Here is a 16,700-nt window from a genome sequence, read left to right as displayed (position 1 = left end):
TGATGGAGGAAAAATACAATACAAAACGACAAAAGCATGTGAACTTTGACTTTTAGATGATGAAGTAGATAAATGTAGTTAGTAAGGCAAGGTTGACAAAAAAAACTATTTAATTAGTATATTTAAATAATCCGAGTACGGTGAAAGAAATTTCCGTACTCCAACATATAGCACTTCTTCTTATATATGGGTCATAAGGTCCCTCAAGCATTTCCACCAAAGAAGGAAAACTGAGTCTAACTCACTTGTTGGTTCCTTGCATGCTCTTGGGTGTTAAACATGAGGAGTCTGACCAACCCCATCTTCAATTTTGGTTTTCTCCTTTTACTTCTTCTCTTCTTGCATTCAAGAGGAACTACATCTCAAGAAGTTGGTAATGAGAAATTCCAATCTATAGTACAATTATGAGTCAGATGAATGGCTGAGATGAGAAGAAATTCTTAGAAAAATACAATTTCATGTAACCCCATGAAACTTGTAGTAAGCTTAGAAATCTTTGTTTTTCTTCTCATCTCAATCTTACTATGATTGTATTGGAAATCCAATCAATTTTTTTTTTATCCCCACGGTCACATGCACTACCTCCTTGGAAAGCCCTACATGCAATAGGACACTGGCGGGTGGCCCCAAAGATTTCATACCTTCGTGGGGTTTCAAACACTTGACCTATCCTTTCGGAGGAGGTTATCAAGGCTCGACTTGCAACTAGGCCAACCCTTTGGGATTTATTGAAAATTAATGATAATCTGATTCCCTTTTTAATACGCTCTTTGTACACTCCCTGACTTGACGGTTTATAGAATCATAAATCTGTTTACTTGTGTATCCCAAAACAAAGGATCTATGGTTCTATTAAGGGAGTGTACAAAAAAGAGTGTCAGATTATCATGACTCTTTCTAATAATTGAATCAATTAGATGACCTATCATATCAATTTTGGATTAACCATGTCCCGATCCGATATGATATTGATTCGATAAAATATGTAAATTTTATTGTATATTTTGTTTACATATAAGAAGTTTATTTATATTTGTTTATAAAATTCTATTTGATCTGATTCATATCAGAGCCAAATATAGATCATAATATTCAAATCCAAAAGAAACCCGATCCGATTTTGATTGAATCAGATCCAGGTCAAATCCAATTCATATCGGATTGGTTCCTTGATCAGCCTAATCCGATCGTCCCTACGAAAATATCTTCCAATATTATCAGTCCTACATTGGACACAAGGTTTTTTTTTTCTTAAAATGTATGTATATATATTTATCTGGAAATAATTTTGATTATATGGGCAGATGGGCTACATGAACTAATTTGCAGTTTTTGGATATTGAATGGTGCAGAGAATGAGAGAGAGTTTGATTACCTGATGGAGAGTGGTAAGGGACCTCATAAATGGGGAGATCTTCGTAAAGAATGGGCAGCTTGTAAGGATGGAAATATGCAGTCTCCAATTGATTTATTGAGCAAAAGAGTGCAAGTGGTGTCTAAATTGGGGAAATTAAAGAAGGGCTACAAATCCTCCAATGCAACACTCAAGAATAGGGGCCATGATATAATGGTAAGCAATTGATCCCTAAATCAATATTTTAAAAACCGAACCGATGGTGGTAAGACCTTGGATCGGCAAGATATATATATTTAAAATGTATGTACATTGTCTTATGTGTTCTATTTGTTTTCATTAAAAATTAATATTGAATATGTATTAATAAGATTTCATTATTATAACTTACCAACTTTATGTTTATATTTATATTTCTTTGGTTTTGTGTTCGGACTTAGGTTTTGGTGATAAGCTCGCCACTTATTTTATACATGATGAGATTAATAAATCAATATTTAAATACACCGTCAAATAATAAAAAAATCACCTTGAAGATTCAACAAGTTGAAGATAAATGAATTATATAAAGGAAAGAAAATAAAATATCACATAAAAAATAATTTCAACAGTTGCTTACAATTAGGATTAGGTCCATCTAAAATCCTAAATTTAACAAATAGAAATCTAAAAGAGATATAGAGTGTTTCTATTAACACCCCAACTTTTAATTTTTTGCAACATTGACTTATTTTTTTTATGATATATTTTTCAAAATGTGCATAAATCATGTCCAATTTCCAGTTTTGATACATTGTTCATTTTAATTCTTCGTCACTTTTATAATCAATGAATTCGTTGGTATATCTACGAATTCGTAGATATTAAAAGTGACGAACTCATGAATTCGTAGATTGTAAAAATGACGAATGCATTTTTTAGGGATTAAAATGAACAGGATACCAAATTCGGAATTTCATCATATTCAAGGCACGAAATAAAGATTCTTGTTTTTTATTATTATTATTATCTTTATTAAAATGTAATAAGTAAAAGTTGGGTTCCAATAGAAGCTCTCTTTAATTATTTTCTTTATGTTTATAGTTAGGTTAATTTGAAATGCTTAAAAGTCATGTTGGGTGAAGTGGTTGCACGTGTCGGCCACCAAACACCCTCGCACCTAAACAGATTTTATTTATTTTGTGGGGGCAGATTCAATGGGCTGGTGGTGCCGGGTCAATTCAGGTGAATGGTACGGATTATGTACTCACACAGTGCCACTGGCATTCACCTTCTGAGCACACCATCAACAGCAAGAGGTGCTTTTCTTCTCTTGAGCTTTGTAGCTGTTCTTTGTTAATTAATTCCCTTGTAGGGCTGTCAATGGGTCGGACTATTCAATTTGTTTGGATCCAAAAACTTCAGGTCCAGATAATAAATTAGAATTCATTTAAAGAAGGAAAATGTTAACGTCCAATACTTCATAGGGCACTAGTATTGTCCAACACTTTTTTTTTTTTTATTATTTTAACAATGTCTCTCTTTATTTGTGAAAAAAGACTAGTGTATGTATCTTTTACATAATAAATGCTTTTTTTACATAAGAGTATTGATAATATAACAGACCTTTGGTGGACGGATTTGATGCATGTTGACGTGGAAGTACATAACTTAAATAAAAAATAAAAAGAGAAAATTTCTCTCTCTTGCTCTTTCTCTGGCCACATATTTATTTTTTAGATTTCAAATCTTAAAATTGATCGTTGGGCCCACATTGATTATCACATCAACAATCCAACAACATAAACATCTAGATTTCATGAAAATATTCGTATTAAAAAAAATAATAATAATAATAAAAAGTATATATATTTTTCGAGCTTGATCCATGATGTATAAATTGGATGGCTACTGAACACCCACATTTGAAAAATAATTATTATTTTTATTTATTTTAAAGTTCATATAATTTTATCCTCTACAACCCCATTTCATCAGATCATGATTTTGAATGTCACAAGGTGATCTGATCTGGAAGTTTCTTTTTTTTTTTTCACTATGGGCAGGAGAGAAACTCTCTTTTTTATTTTATTTTATTAAGTTATGTGCTTTCTCGTCAGCGTATGACAAGTCCATCCACCAAAAGTCCTTCATATAATCAACACTCTTTACATAATAATGTTATGAGCATTTAAGTATTTTGAATTAACTATCTTTTATTTTTTGTAATAAATACTTTGACAATTAATGACAACATAACAAATATATTATTGTGTAAAAGACTAACATGTCTTTCTCTTGTTCATCAAAAGACAAAACGAGGTGGGGTATTGTTAGAAAAAAAAGTGTTGGACAATGCTAAGGTCCCCATGAGATCTTGGACGTTAGCATTCCTCTTTAAAAAATGGTTCTAAAACTTAAAATAATATACCCCATTAGGTCCAAAGTTCTTATCAGATTAATACCAATTTAGTACCAACTTACTCCAACCCAATACATTGAAAACTATATTATTGAGATTATTTTTCCATCATTTCACATTGAGGCTAACTTTGATATAAACTTCTTAATAGGTATGATCTAGAGCTGCACAAGGTTCACCTTAGTTCAGATCTTAGCGTGGCCAATCGTATAGTTGTGGTTGGGATTATGTATGAGATTGGACGACCTGATTCCTTTCTCTCTGAGGTAAAATATCCAACATGAATAATACAAGTCGGATTGTGCCTTAATTCAGTCTAAATGATAATCGTGCTTGAATTAGCAAAACCCTAGCCAAGTTTTGATGAGTCCAAGCCAAATGTTGGCTTGATAAAATTGGTTATAATTTTTGGAGAACATTTATTCACACACCATTTTTTTTTTCAATTATCAATTATAAAATAAAATATAATATGACACACCAAATAAGAATAAAAACTAGAATATAAATATGTCTATATGTTAGTCTTCTTCTATGATTTTCTTCAAAGAAAATCATAAAAATTTATATTGAAAATATAACAATTCTAAATTATAGATAAAATAATAATAGAATGTATCTATTTTGATTTAGGGTTGGCAACGGGCGGGTGAAGTATATATCTATATTCGTATATGATTTTATATCCAACTATCCATATCCAATCATATATCTAATTTTGTTAAGGGCATCCATATCTAATAATTTATCCAACTATTTAAAAAAATATCCGTATCCAACTCAAACCCAAATTTCAAACATATATATGACTTTGATAATATTTACCTCATTGTGAGAAGGATGCATGAACTCTAATTTTGGATTATATATATACCTCATTGTGAAATTGATATTGTAAACTCAGATCAACGGATATTTGAGTCATACCCTCCTCCGACTACAAACAAATTTTGGATAAAATAATTACGGGTAATTTACTCGAGTTCTTAATTAGATAAAAAAGAATTTGCTTGTGACCGAATAACTTGGGTCGGATTAGTTAGGTAAAAGGATATTATCCAACTCATTGCCAACCCCAACTAGTTTGCCCGAGTTTATCTCCCAAGCTCAATTCCTAAACATGAATTGGGCGTTACCCAACACAGCCTGATCACTAAATGTAGCATAATAACACTAGGGGTGTAACTTGGATAAGTTTGAGGTCAAATTGGAACTAAACAGACATAAGTCAATTTCACTTAATAAGAACCAGAACCAAGTTAAATTCCATTCAAACTGAACCAACCCACACTGAACTAAAGTCGGTTCAATTCTATGGGTTGCCAATATTCTATAAATTGTAGATAACATTTTTAATAAAATAATAAATATATAATAAGCATAAATTTTCATAGAATAAATCACTAATCTATCCATAAAAAATCATTAGTTTATCAATAAAAGATCATTAATCTACTTTCTAACTCTTAAAATAATTCATAATAATAATTATATATATATATATATATATATATATATTGCATAAGGGTTCGGTTCTATCCATGCTTGATCCGAGAATCGAACCAAATTGATTAGTTCTTTGTTTTCGTAACCGAAGCGAACCAAACCACCCTAAAGCTATTGGTTTGGTTTGATTCTAAGTTTAAACCAGACCAAGTTGTACCCCTAAATAACACTATCCAAACCTAGTTCATGATGGGTTGGGCCAATTGACAGTCTGTTACCCAAATCAAGCCAACTTTTAATTAATTTGGTACGAAATGACCTAGATTTACTCTTATCTTTGCTTCTCCCTCTCTCATTGGTTTCTTGATCCTTATCATAGGTGGAAGAGAAAATGAGGTCCATTGCTGATAGCCATGAAGAGGTAAATATAGGTGTGGTTGATCCAAAACATATAAGGATGGACGGTAACAAGTATTATAGATACATGGGCTCCCTCACTGTTCCTCCTTGTACTGAAGGTATTATTTGGATCATCAACAAAAAGGTATCTCTCTCTCTCTCTCACACTCACACACACACACACACTCACACTCACACTCACAGACAACATTTTAATATAAATCTGATTTGTTCAGGTGAGAACTGTTTCAAGGGATCAAGTGAAGTTAATGAGAACAGCTGTTCACGATGTAAGTTACGAACATAAAATGCATCTGTTAGAGAAAATATGATTATTAGATGAATTAAATGATCCACAAATCTTTAACTTGTAAATCACTTCTGTAGGAGTTTAGAAGTTCTAGAATGAGCTGATTTTTTGTGAGGATGATCTATTCACCGTAGAGATCATCCTCATAACAACAACAAAATAAAAAGAAAAAAAAAAAAAAATCAGTTCAATCCAAAACTTGTAACCCATACAAGACAAATCTTGATATTCACATTGGTTCCTTAAGGTTAATTGCTGAACGAGACTTATATAAATGTATTTATTGGATAAAAGATTAAAATATCCTTATCTTTTTCATTAAAAGATAAAATATTATTAAAAAAAGAAAGAGTGTTGGTCTTTTATATATATATATGGGTCAGGTTCAAGGGTTATATGAGAAAACATATGTAAAAACTTTCGTTTTTAATAAAATTTTAAAATATGGGTTAGAAATTTTGGATTAAGCTGATTTTTTGTGAGGATGATCTCTATGATGGGAAGATCATCCAAAAAAAAAAAAAATCAGCCCAATCTGAAACTTCTAACCCCATTAAAAGTGATTTAGAATGTGGACCGTCGATTTTTTACCAATTTTTATCACTAATTTGTAAATCACTTTTGATGGATTTAGAAATTTCTGATTGAGCTAATTTTTTGTGAGGATGATCTTTTCATCATAGTGACCATCCTTGCAAAAAATCAGCTCAATCCAAAACCACTAAGTCTTATTTTGAAAAACGAAAGTTTTTTCATATGTTTTCTCATATGGCCCTTGAACCGCCCCATATATATATATATATAATTCATGTGCTATGGTACATGTCACCTACTTGTAATTGATAGATTATTCACTAGAAATTTCAGTAATTTAAAAGATTTGGATTTGAGTCAACTACTCTTATCCTCTCTCATTATAATATTAAAGAAATAATAGTGGAAGTAAATTATTATTAGAACTAAACTTAACTCATAACCAATCAAATTCTTAACAAATACTAATCCTGGTCTTCATGAGAAGATGATATTGTGTATCAATAAACACTTTATTAAAATGCATCATATCTAATATTCTAGTAACTTACTCAACTCTTTTTTATCAAATAAACTGAACTTGAACCCACAACATCAAACTTAGTTGCCTTGCAACATATCAACCAACTAATCTATATGTACGTATCAAATGCACACTAATTTCATTGGAAGATGGTTGTAGATTCAAGAAGGAATTGAGGGTTTTGAATCCACATGAGTTCGCATTATTTTTGAAAAACTATTTATTTGAGTGATCACTTTCTTGCAGTATGCAGAGAGGAATGCCAGGCCATTGCAACCACTTAACAATCGTGAGATTCACTTCTACGGTCCAATGGATTAGCGTGACGATCTAAAGAATTAAAAGCAATTGGAGAACTATTGGCATTGATAAATGTAGCATTATATATTTCTTCTACTTGACATTATTTCCCTTCATTGATATTGGATTGTTTAGGTTATATAATGGAATTCTATGATCAACATTGATAATATGGGATGACAAATTCATAATTAAATTTGAATCCTATTTAATGTGGAATGATACAATGGGTCGAGTCAGGCTTGGGTTTGAGATTGAGCGCATTGAGTATGGTTCAGGCCATGCATCTCGAGCTCGATGTCGAGCTGACTAAAGATATTTAAGTGTCCCACATTTTGAGAAGTTTCCCCCTTTCTTTTGGGTGATTGCACCCATAATGCATGGTTTCTTTGATCTTAGATGATTGTGATCATAATCTTCCAAGATAATGGAGATTATCCTTTAAGTTGGGATTTCTTTATTTAAAAAAAATAAATCAAGATCAAAGCCAACATCTAGAATTTATGTAATTTTGATCTTAGAATCCATTTTTCGTATAGTAGGTCAAGTTTGTAAAGTGGAATGAAATCAAAATTTCTTAGATAATTCATCAGCAACTAATATTTCAATTAATTTTGAAGAGTTATCACTAAAATACCTTTAAATTTTTTGTATTAATATTTATAAAAGAGACTCCAATTTTTACTTATTACACCGCAATTTTTTAAATTATTTTTCACACTCTAATTAAAGATTAAAACACATTCTTCAAACATTACAAAGGTTTGGCTCAAATTACAATCTCAACATTATAATCCACCTTCAAATAGTTGTTTGCAATTACGATTAGGTTGTTCATATAAAATCCAAAAAAAGATAGAAATCTAGCAAAAAATGAGAGAGCTTTTATTGGCATCCCCAACTTTTACTCATTTCCAACTATTCAGTTATTTTCTTTATTTTTAGTTGAGGTTTAATACATAAAAGTTGGGGTGCCAATAGCAACTCTCATAAATTAGAATCAACATAATTTTGATAATTTCCATTCAGAATAAATTCTTATACAAAATCTGAATTTTTAACAAACAAAATATTAGTGGTGTTAGGGGGGATGAAAAAAGAAAAAGAAAAAGAAAAATGAAACTCGAAACAAAATCAAACCTATATTGTGGATCGAAACTAGACTGAAGCCAATGCCCCCTTAAAAGCAACGTCAATGTAGTTGGGATCGAGCTTTAATCCTCTCTCAATTGTCATTTTATAGACCCAGATCCCTCCAACACTTTTGCATTGGGATCCTTTACTTTGAAACATTTTGGAAAGAGAGAAAATGGAAGAAGCAATATAAAAGAGTGGGATTCTCTTTCTTTATCTATTGACGGTAGAAAAGATGGTAGTTGTGTAACATGTTAATATAATTAAATTTATAGAGAGTCATTTTGACCAATACAATTGGAGTGCAAATCCCTTTAACAGGTTAAATGACTCTCTATAATAAAAGAATCACCATAATCTGACTACCCCACATGAAAAAAAAAAAATGTATCCAAAGATATACACATCTCGATTGAGTGTGTCACGTGGGGTAGTCAGATTATCACAACTCATAACAAAGAGTCCTGATAAATATGACTAGTCAGATAACATACTAAATTGACTCCTTGATGTAAACAAATTCAAAAATTATAAATTTGTATGTCTCCCGAAAACACTTTTTTTTATATGCGAACTGCAATCGTGTATCCCAAGATGCAGAGATCTAGGATTTCTGAAATTGTCACGATAGGAAGTCGATTTAATATGCCACCTGGCGAATCATATTATCACGTCTCCATAATAAAATGCCAACCAAATTAGGCCTAACCATCGTGACTGTTTGCGTTGCATTTGCGGCCTGATCTTCCACGTCAGTTGACACGTGTAATCAAATTTCTCAACTGAATCACTCTGTCGTCTCTACGAGCAACACTACCTTATCTCCTCTACTCCTTCTCTCACCCTCAATCCCAATTCAAGCAACAATGGCAGCCATGGCCGCCCACACTATCCTCTCAGCCTCCCCTTCTCAAACCCTCCTCTCTTCTTCCTTCTCTAACCCTAATTCTCACTCCCTCCATTCTTCCTTCTTCGGATTCTCAATCAAATTCCCTACTCAACCCTTAAAACTCTCCTCTTCTTCCAAGTCTCTCACCATCTTCGCCGCAACGAAGAAAGCCGTTGCAGTCCTCAAGGGAAATTCAAAGGTCGAAGGTGTTGTCACCTTATCCCAAGAAGACAATGGTTTGTGTTCCAGTCCCCTTCTCGTCTTCTATTCTATCTAGGGTTTCTTCTATTACAGCTTTATTAACTTTTATTTTTTAATACTAATTGCAGGTCCTACAACTGTGAATGTTCGAATCACTGGACTTGTTCCTGGACCTCATGGATTCCATCTTGTAAGAGTTCAGTTTGTCAATTTTAATTCTGTGAACAAAAACCCTAGAAAAATTACTCTCTAATTGTTTCATTTAATTTTTTTTTTTTTTTCAGCACGAATATGGTGACACTACCAATGGGTGTATCTCAACGGGTTGGTTTCTCTTCCAAATTTTTTTTTTTCCAAATTTTTGAGTTATTTATAGTTCTCTTCGATTATTATCTATTTAGAATTCTTTTAAGGTTGAAATGTAGCAATGTAGGTTGTATCAAAACTAGGGGCCCACTTTGGATTTTTTATTTTTCCAATTTTTTGAACCCTTCAGAGTTCTCTTCGGATTATTATTGATCTAGAAATACTTTTAGGTTGGAATGTAGTTTGTATTGAAATTAGGGGCTAAACTTTGTTATTTTATTTTTTTCCCGATTTTTGAGCTGTTCACAGTTCTCTTTGGATTATTATCGATTTTGAAATGCTTGTAAGGTTGGAATGTAGTAATGAAGATTGTCTTGAAAATTGGGGCACACTTGGTGATTTTTTAAGTGTCCACAGTTCATTTACGGATTATTATGTGCTTTTATGGTTGGAATGTAGTAATGTAGGTTGCATTGATATTAAGGGCACAATTCTTTCTTTTTTTTCTTTTTTCTGATTTTTTTAGCCGTTCAGAGTTTTCTTTGGATCATTATCAATTTAGAAATGCTTTCAGAGTTGAAATGTAGTAATGTAGGTTGTATTGATATTAGGGGCACACTTCAATCCTAATGGGAAGACACATGGTGCTCCTGAGGATGAAATCCGTCATGCGGGTGACCTGGGAAACATAGTTGCTAATGCTGATGGTAATGTTCCTTTGATTTTGTATTGGAGTCATCCATATTATTTTCTGTTGTGAGTTTTCTGAATTTATTCATACTTTGTGGTGATATAGGAGTGGCCGAGGCAACAATAGTAGATAATCAGGTACTGTGTCAAACTCGAATTTGGATTTTTTGACAATTAGTTGGGTCATTTAGTGAGATTGTTATTGTATCATGATTTTATTGCATAATGCTACTTATGTTATTTATATCGATTGATTGTCTCCGTGTCTATGCCATATATCCTTGTAGCCCCTATAAAATCTTGGGGGCTTGATGGTTCCACAAATAATTGTTGATTGAGAGGTTGAATGAGATTTCATTGGTGTGTGCATTTCCGTGTGCGGGTGGGTAGGGGTGTGGGGGTTGTAAATATGGGGTTTGGGATTTATGTAAGCCTGTTTGAAGTGTGGTTTTTGTACTTCGGTCAATTTACATATAGCCTAAGCTATTGATTATCCCTGCACTCCGACATAACCCTTAGTGATGAACCATGTATAGCTCTTACGCCTTTTTGCGTAATAATTCTTTCCACATTCTAGACTTGGCTTTTGATGGAGTGGATTGGAGAAACAAGATTTGTTTAGCCTACCCTAAATTTTTGGTACAAGGCTTTGTTGTTGTTGTTGCTTCTTCCACATTCTCTTGTTTGTGTACCTATCGAACCTAGTAGATCCACATTGTCTGCAACGACTTTTTATGTGTCTGGAGTTCAACATTTTTTTGTTTTTACCTCTATAGGATTTTAAAGACATAACTTCATTTTTCTTCTTGGAATTTGCAGATACCATTGAGTGGAACTAATGCAGTAATTGGAAGAGCCCTTGTGGTTCATGAGCTTGTGGATGACCTTGGAAAGGGTAAGCTTTATATTAATTAGCTTCAGCTAAGATACACTGCATTTACCAATTATAATTATAAATAAAGAAAAAGAAAAGACACAATGCATTTTGATCTTAGTTCAGATGCAAATGTCACTAATTTTGTCCAAAACTTTATTTGCTCTTTGAACATATTTCTCCTTAATGTTGTCTCATGGTTTTTTTTCTCCTTTATCAATTATCATTTAACTCTATCTTTATTTTGCACCTGTAGGGGGGCATGAACTTAGCCTTACCACAGGCAATGCAGGTGGCAGACTGGCATGTGGTACACAATACTTATTAAGCTCATCTTTTATTCTCGGAATTTCAATTTTAGAATTTTATATTGCTGAATCTAATGACTGGCAGCTAGAGTTGAACAAATGTATTGCAAAATCTAAATGTCCTAGGTTCAAACCCCTTGAACCCATCTTCACCTTGTTAACTGCTAAAAATGCCAAAGCAATTTGAGAAGTTCTAGTGTGGACTGGGAATTCACCAAGGGAAACACATGAATCTACATATCAAATTGGATGATTGATAAAGTAAGGTTTCTTGGGCAGACATCATACTGCTTAGGGAGCTAATGTTTATCTGTGTTTCCTTGTAATCATGTATATGATTGTGTCATAGATGATTGTGTTGGTGTTTTAACTGCTCAGTAGGTAACTCTGAAGTGGCTGTAGCCAGCTAGAAGTATTTGAGTCCATGTGCTGGCCCAAGTTATTAGGAAGTTGTGTTAGACATGACTAGGGAAATTAGGGAGATAATGCCCAATCCATATAAAAGAGATCAAAGAAAGGAATTCACATCTATTTTTCTTTTTTTGGGAGAATAAAGTATTTCATTTCTTCAAAGAGATTTTCAAGAGTATCGGAGATCGAGATGAACAACCACAAAGCATCCCAAAGGAACCATTCCTTTGGATATTTAAAGATGGCTTATTGAGCTTATTCACATTTTTTTGGTCCTCCTTAAAAATCAAGCATATATTTTTTAACCACAAATATGTCTCCAAACTTTTGTCCATATAAGCCGTGGATATAAAAGATACAACTGGGGGGGGGGGGGGGGGGGGGGGTTAGAAAATACACCACAATTGTTTACTCTAGGAGAGCCTTCACAGGTCCCACTAAACGCTAGAACATCATAGAATGATATAGAAAAAATTACCATGGGACATTATCTGATCCGTTTCTAGGGATGCTTTGCTTCGAACTTTCAAATAACATTAAAAAACAAAAAAACCTGGCATGCTTCTTCCCCTTATGTTGCACATAAAGTTGAGTACCAAACACTTTGTTAAAGATCTCATAACCATTTCTCAAGTCCACATCCTTTAAGTATGTTGGAAGTGCACATTGATTTGCTTTTGGTCTCACTTCATGTTGTCTCTTTGTTAAACTTCATCCTATTCTTTTAGTTACTCTTAATTCTTGAGAAATGCTAGCAAGCAAAACCTCTACCATCCCAATGAAAGACAGCAATATTCATGTTGTAATCAATTGATCTGGTAACCATCCAATTGACTTAATCGGCCCTAATCTCCACCTCTCCCCATCTCTCAAAATCCTAGCTCCATTTTTATTATTATTTTTTATTAGTGTAATATATTGAGAGAGAGAAAGCAAAGTACAAAGAGGCCGAGGAAGTCTCTAAAAGAGCAACAAAGTAAAGAAAAACTAAAGCGTCAAAGACTACATAAAGAGTTCCATCTAAAAACGAAGTCATCAAAAGTAATCCCCATGAACTCAATGTTCTGCTTTGCCCAAAGATATAACAAACCCAAGATCTCCAAGAAAATGCCGTGAGAGATTCTCATCTTACTATTGAACACTCTATTATTTCTCTCATTCTGTACCTCCTAAGCAATAGCCGAGGGAAGAATAGCCCACAAGAATCTTTTTCTAGAAAAGAAAGCATTATTGGCCCACCCTTCTAACAACAAGGAGAACTTACGAGGGAAGACCCATTGAATGCGGAAAAGACCAAGGAATAATGACCAAATTTAATGAGAGAATGAGCAATGAATTAAAATATAGTTGACAGACTCTCCATCTTCCAAGCATAGGGGACAACAATTAGGCGTGATCCACTCCCAAGCAATCAAATTGTCCATCGTAAGAATATTCCCTAGGGAATCCAACCAAACAAAAAAAATGAGATTTTAGATGGGATGGAATTGAATCAAATGATGGATCTCAAGAAAGATCGCTCGGCATAAATATTGAGCCACTTAAAAACCGAACTGACAGAGAATCTCAAGTCCTTGGCCCTCGTCCATGCAATTATTTTATTGGTAAAAAACATTTTTATTATCTCCAAAAAATTTCTGAACATTTTGTGAAATAAACCAAACTGACTCGCTACTGACTAACTGCCGAAAAACACCTCTGTAGCATAGTAACCAAGTTCGGATTTGACAATTATGGGTACTCGGGTTTCATTTTTTTCCGAGTTTGGGGATGATTTTCAGTTTGTCTGTGCAATTATAGAATCGTTGATTTGGTTATCAAGTTACCCTTTCTATTCTCTTTAGTGTTCTTTTTTTAATTTTTCTTAAGTTCACATCAAGAGGGTGGATATGCAGGTGTGGTAGGCTTGACTCCAGTTTAAGCTCTTGGCTCTCAAAGCAGTCTGATATGTGCTGAGGGTGACTACTCGTTCTTGCTTTTGCAATTTTTCTTAAGTGAGATAGATATTTGTTTTGAATTCAAATAGGATATTTAAATCCAAGTAGTTGAGAAAGAAATTGTTTTGTCGGTAACCTGGAATTGAATGGAAATTGATTGTGGTTGTAGGTACTTTCCCAATAAATCTGAGATTAGTATATGGGTTGATCCTTCCCTTATCCAGTAATATCAAATTCTCGAGACTTCTAAATGACACATAATTTGAAGTCATGAGCGTAAATTCCATAAAATCAAAAAATGATTTTCGATTGAAGAAAGCCTTTGGTTGAAGATGACTCCAACTAGTTGTTTGGTTGATCACCCTGCCTTGGCTCCATGACCAAATGAAATATGTTGCCATAATGAATATGTTCAGTGATGGGTGGACATGCTTTGACCATTTATTCCTCTAATTGTTATGTATGTGTGTTATGTTGACTGGTTAGACTCATTAAGAATTTTTCTTTTCTAGCTTAAACATGATGTTGCCATAATATATATGTTTAGTGATGGGTGGACATATTTGACCATTTATTCCGCCAATTGTCGTGTATGTGTGTTATATTGACTGGTTAGACTCATTAAGAACTTTTCTTCTCTAGCTTAAACGTGATGTCATGTTTTTTTTTTTTCTCTTAATTTATTTATTTAGTTGTGTCAAATTTGTACAACAGCCCACGTGGTCAAATCCATGGCCTGCCAATTTTCTGTGTTGAATTGGATCACGTTCGGATTCCATCCCATACTCTATTGGATCGGATCTTTATTTGGATCTAGAGCATTTGGTCCAAATCTAACCCAACAATAATTGGATCCAGGCACAAACTGGATACTGGCCGATAGGCGAAAGATAATCAACTAGTTTAGTTCTGATCTGAGTAGGCTCATAATAGGGAATACCCTCACCCTGGGAACCGGGGCCTGGCTATCCTTCGTTTGCGGTCGACGTTCCGGCAAAGTTTGTCCGTCGACAGCTGAATGTTTCGAGCCGGTTCGATTCATGGTCGCATCATAGTTTTCCCGTGGGCCGACATCATCCCCCCCCCCCCCCCCCCCCCCCCCCCGGCCCAACCCCGCGGTCCTGGCATTGATAAGTTTGATATACGCATGGTTTCAAAACTCGGTTTGACATCTCGTCTCGGATGAGACAATCCATGTAACTCAGTTTATAATAATTGATTTACATGTATTTAAATTAAAATAAATATAATTTTTTAATTAAATAATATAGATTAAAAAATATTTAGTCATAAAATGATGTTTTAGTTATATAATAAATATTTAAATTCTAATTTTTTAAAATTATTTTAATTAAAATCTACAAAATCAATTGACTTGGCAGAGATTTTTAAAATATCTCGTGAGATGATGTGAATGTTGAGACGGTGTATATCGGCATCATTGTTGAACGCGACCAAGACGAACTCGGATCGTTGTTGAACGAGACCAAGACGAACTCGGATCATTGTTGAATGAGACCAAGACAAACTCAGACGAGATTTAAAACCAACGGATATATATGTCTTCACGAGACGTGTGTGAGGGGGAGGGGGGTAGCAAGTAAGAGATCTAAAAGAGTGGTTTAGACAGAGTTGGCATATGGTCATTGTCGTTAAAAACCACTTTGTCTTTCCCATCATACATGCTTTAGTTGTTACAACTTCCCAAAGTGCTACTAAAAACAACATCACTACCACCACTTACTACTATAACCATACCTACCACTAGTATTCTTCAACTATGTGAATGAAAAACCTAAACCATAAACAAAAACATTTTATGGTTTTTTGTTCTTTTTTTCTAGGCTTGTTAGTATTACTCTGAGTCACATTCCATCATGGAATGTGTCTCTCTATAGCTCTTGCTCTTAGTGCTCACAAGCCATTAACAACTACACTTTCTCCCTTTTTTAGATGACCTACTGATCTTGACCCAATTCACCATCTAGGCCTTGTTATTACCCACTTGAGTGGTAAGTCCCAATCTCAAGGCATGTTAATGGATCGGGTTCTCATTGGATGGCTGGCCTACTTATCTGGATGGACCCAATCCAAGCCTGATTAGTTTTCAACTTGATGGGAAATATCAAATATGGGATGATGACCTGTTTCAATTAGACAATAACTTATCAGGATCGGATCATAAATGGTTGACCTACTTGTTTAAGTGGCCATCTATCTATATCTATATGGATCAAATTCTAAATTTTTTTTAAAAATATAGTTCTTTATCATTACTTGAAACATTTTTAAACCTAATCTAAATCATGAATCCTACAAAACAAAATTTTGAGTGTGAACTAATCAAGAATTCTACTTAGATTGTGTTTCTAAGACCGTTGATAAACAAAAGAGGTCTAATTTAAATGTCAAAAATCTCTTCCATTGGTAACATTATTTGACGATAGATTGACCTATTCAAACTCTTGACCTTAGAATTAATAGAGATATAGTAGAAATAATGATCAATCTATTTCCAAAAGAGAGATTCTATTGACACACCAATTTTTACTAAGACCACCCTAAGATGTGTGCTAAATTCCTCTTAGCTCTTTAGTAAAAGTTGGTGTGGCAGTAGAATGTCTCTTCTAAAATATCATGAACAAATAAAAATATATTGTTAATATGTGTATACTTTCACACT

General features: G+C 33.6%; 2 protein-coding genes across 3 annotated transcripts; both read left to right on the top strand.

Moving 5' to 3' along the window:
* Positions 1–234: 234 nt before the first annotated feature.
* On the top strand, positions 235–7,479 carry LOC147395310 (alpha carbonic anhydrase 7-like). Its single transcript, XM_086451216.1, has 7 exons — positions 235–373; positions 1,353–1,570; positions 2,546–2,652; positions 3,907–4,021; positions 5,581–5,745; positions 5,837–5,890; positions 7,214–7,479. The coding sequence occupies exons 1-7, from the start codon at positions 280–282 to the stop codon at positions 7,286–7,288; spliced, it is 828 nt and encodes a 275-aa protein (XP_086307342.1). The 5' UTR covers positions 235–279; the 3' UTR covers positions 7,289–7,479.
* Positions 7,480–9,123: 1,644 nt separating this feature from the next.
* LOC147395309 (superoxide dismutase [Cu-Zn], chloroplastic) lies at positions 9,124–14,262 on the top strand. 2 transcript variants are annotated; one of them, XM_086451026.1, is made up of 9 exons: positions 9,124–9,526; positions 9,620–9,681; positions 9,776–9,815; positions 10,409–10,504; positions 10,594–10,625; positions 11,307–11,382; positions 11,618–11,671; positions 13,976–14,038; positions 14,187–14,262. In XM_086451026.1, exons 1-8 carry the CDS (start codon positions 9,268–9,270, stop codon positions 13,999–14,001), a joined length of 645 nt encoding a protein of 214 aa, XP_086307152.1. In that variant the 5' UTR covers positions 9,124–9,267; the 3' UTR covers positions 14,002–14,038; positions 14,187–14,262. The 2 variants fall into 2 exon arrangements, with proteins under 2 accessions (XP_086307152.1, XP_086307151.1); XM_086451025.1 differs by having other exon boundaries at positions 13,976–14,262.
* The last annotated feature ends 2,438 nt before the right edge of the window (positions 14,263–16,700 follow it).

The sequence above is a fragment of the Akebia trifoliata genome, chromosome 8, assembly GCF_017979445.1.
Source record: "Akebia trifoliata isolate Shusen 1 chromosome 8, ASM1797944v1, whole genome shotgun sequence".
Taxonomy (NCBI): domain Eukaryota; kingdom Viridiplantae; phylum Streptophyta; class Magnoliopsida; order Ranunculales; family Lardizabalaceae; genus Akebia; species Akebia trifoliata.
The sequence above is the reverse complement of the archived record's forward strand: the minus strand, read 5'-3'. Positions and strand labels throughout refer to the sequence as shown.

What these genes read in the sequence shown, in the direction of transcription:
- LOC147395310 (XM_086451216.1), top strand. Translation starts at nt 280, where the DNA reads ATGAGGAGTCTGACCAACCCCATCTTCAATTTTGGTTTTCTCCTTTTA. An exon ending in AACTACATCTCAAGAAGTTG is followed by an intron (nt 374 to 1,352) that starts GTAATGAGAAAT and finishes TGAATGGTGCAG; the next exon opens with AGAATGAGAGAGAGTTTGAT. An exon ending in CTGATTCCTTTCTCTCTGAG is followed by an intron (nt 4,022 to 5,580) that starts GTAAAATATCCA and finishes TCCTTATCATAG; the next exon opens with GTGGAAGAGAAAATGAGGTC.
- LOC147395309 (XM_086451026.1), top strand. Translation starts at nt 9,268, where the DNA reads ATGGCAGCCATGGCCGCCCACACTATCCTCTCAGCCTCCCCTTCTCAA. An exon ending in CTTATCCCAAGAAGACAATG is followed by an intron (nt 9,527 to 9,619) that starts GTTTGTGTTCCA and finishes TACTAATTGCAG; the next exon opens with GTCCTACAACTGTGAATGTT. An exon ending in CAATGGGTGTATCTCAACGG is followed by an intron (nt 9,816 to 10,408) that starts GTTGGTTTCTCT and finishes TATTGATATTAG; the next exon opens with GGGCACACTTCAATCCTAAT.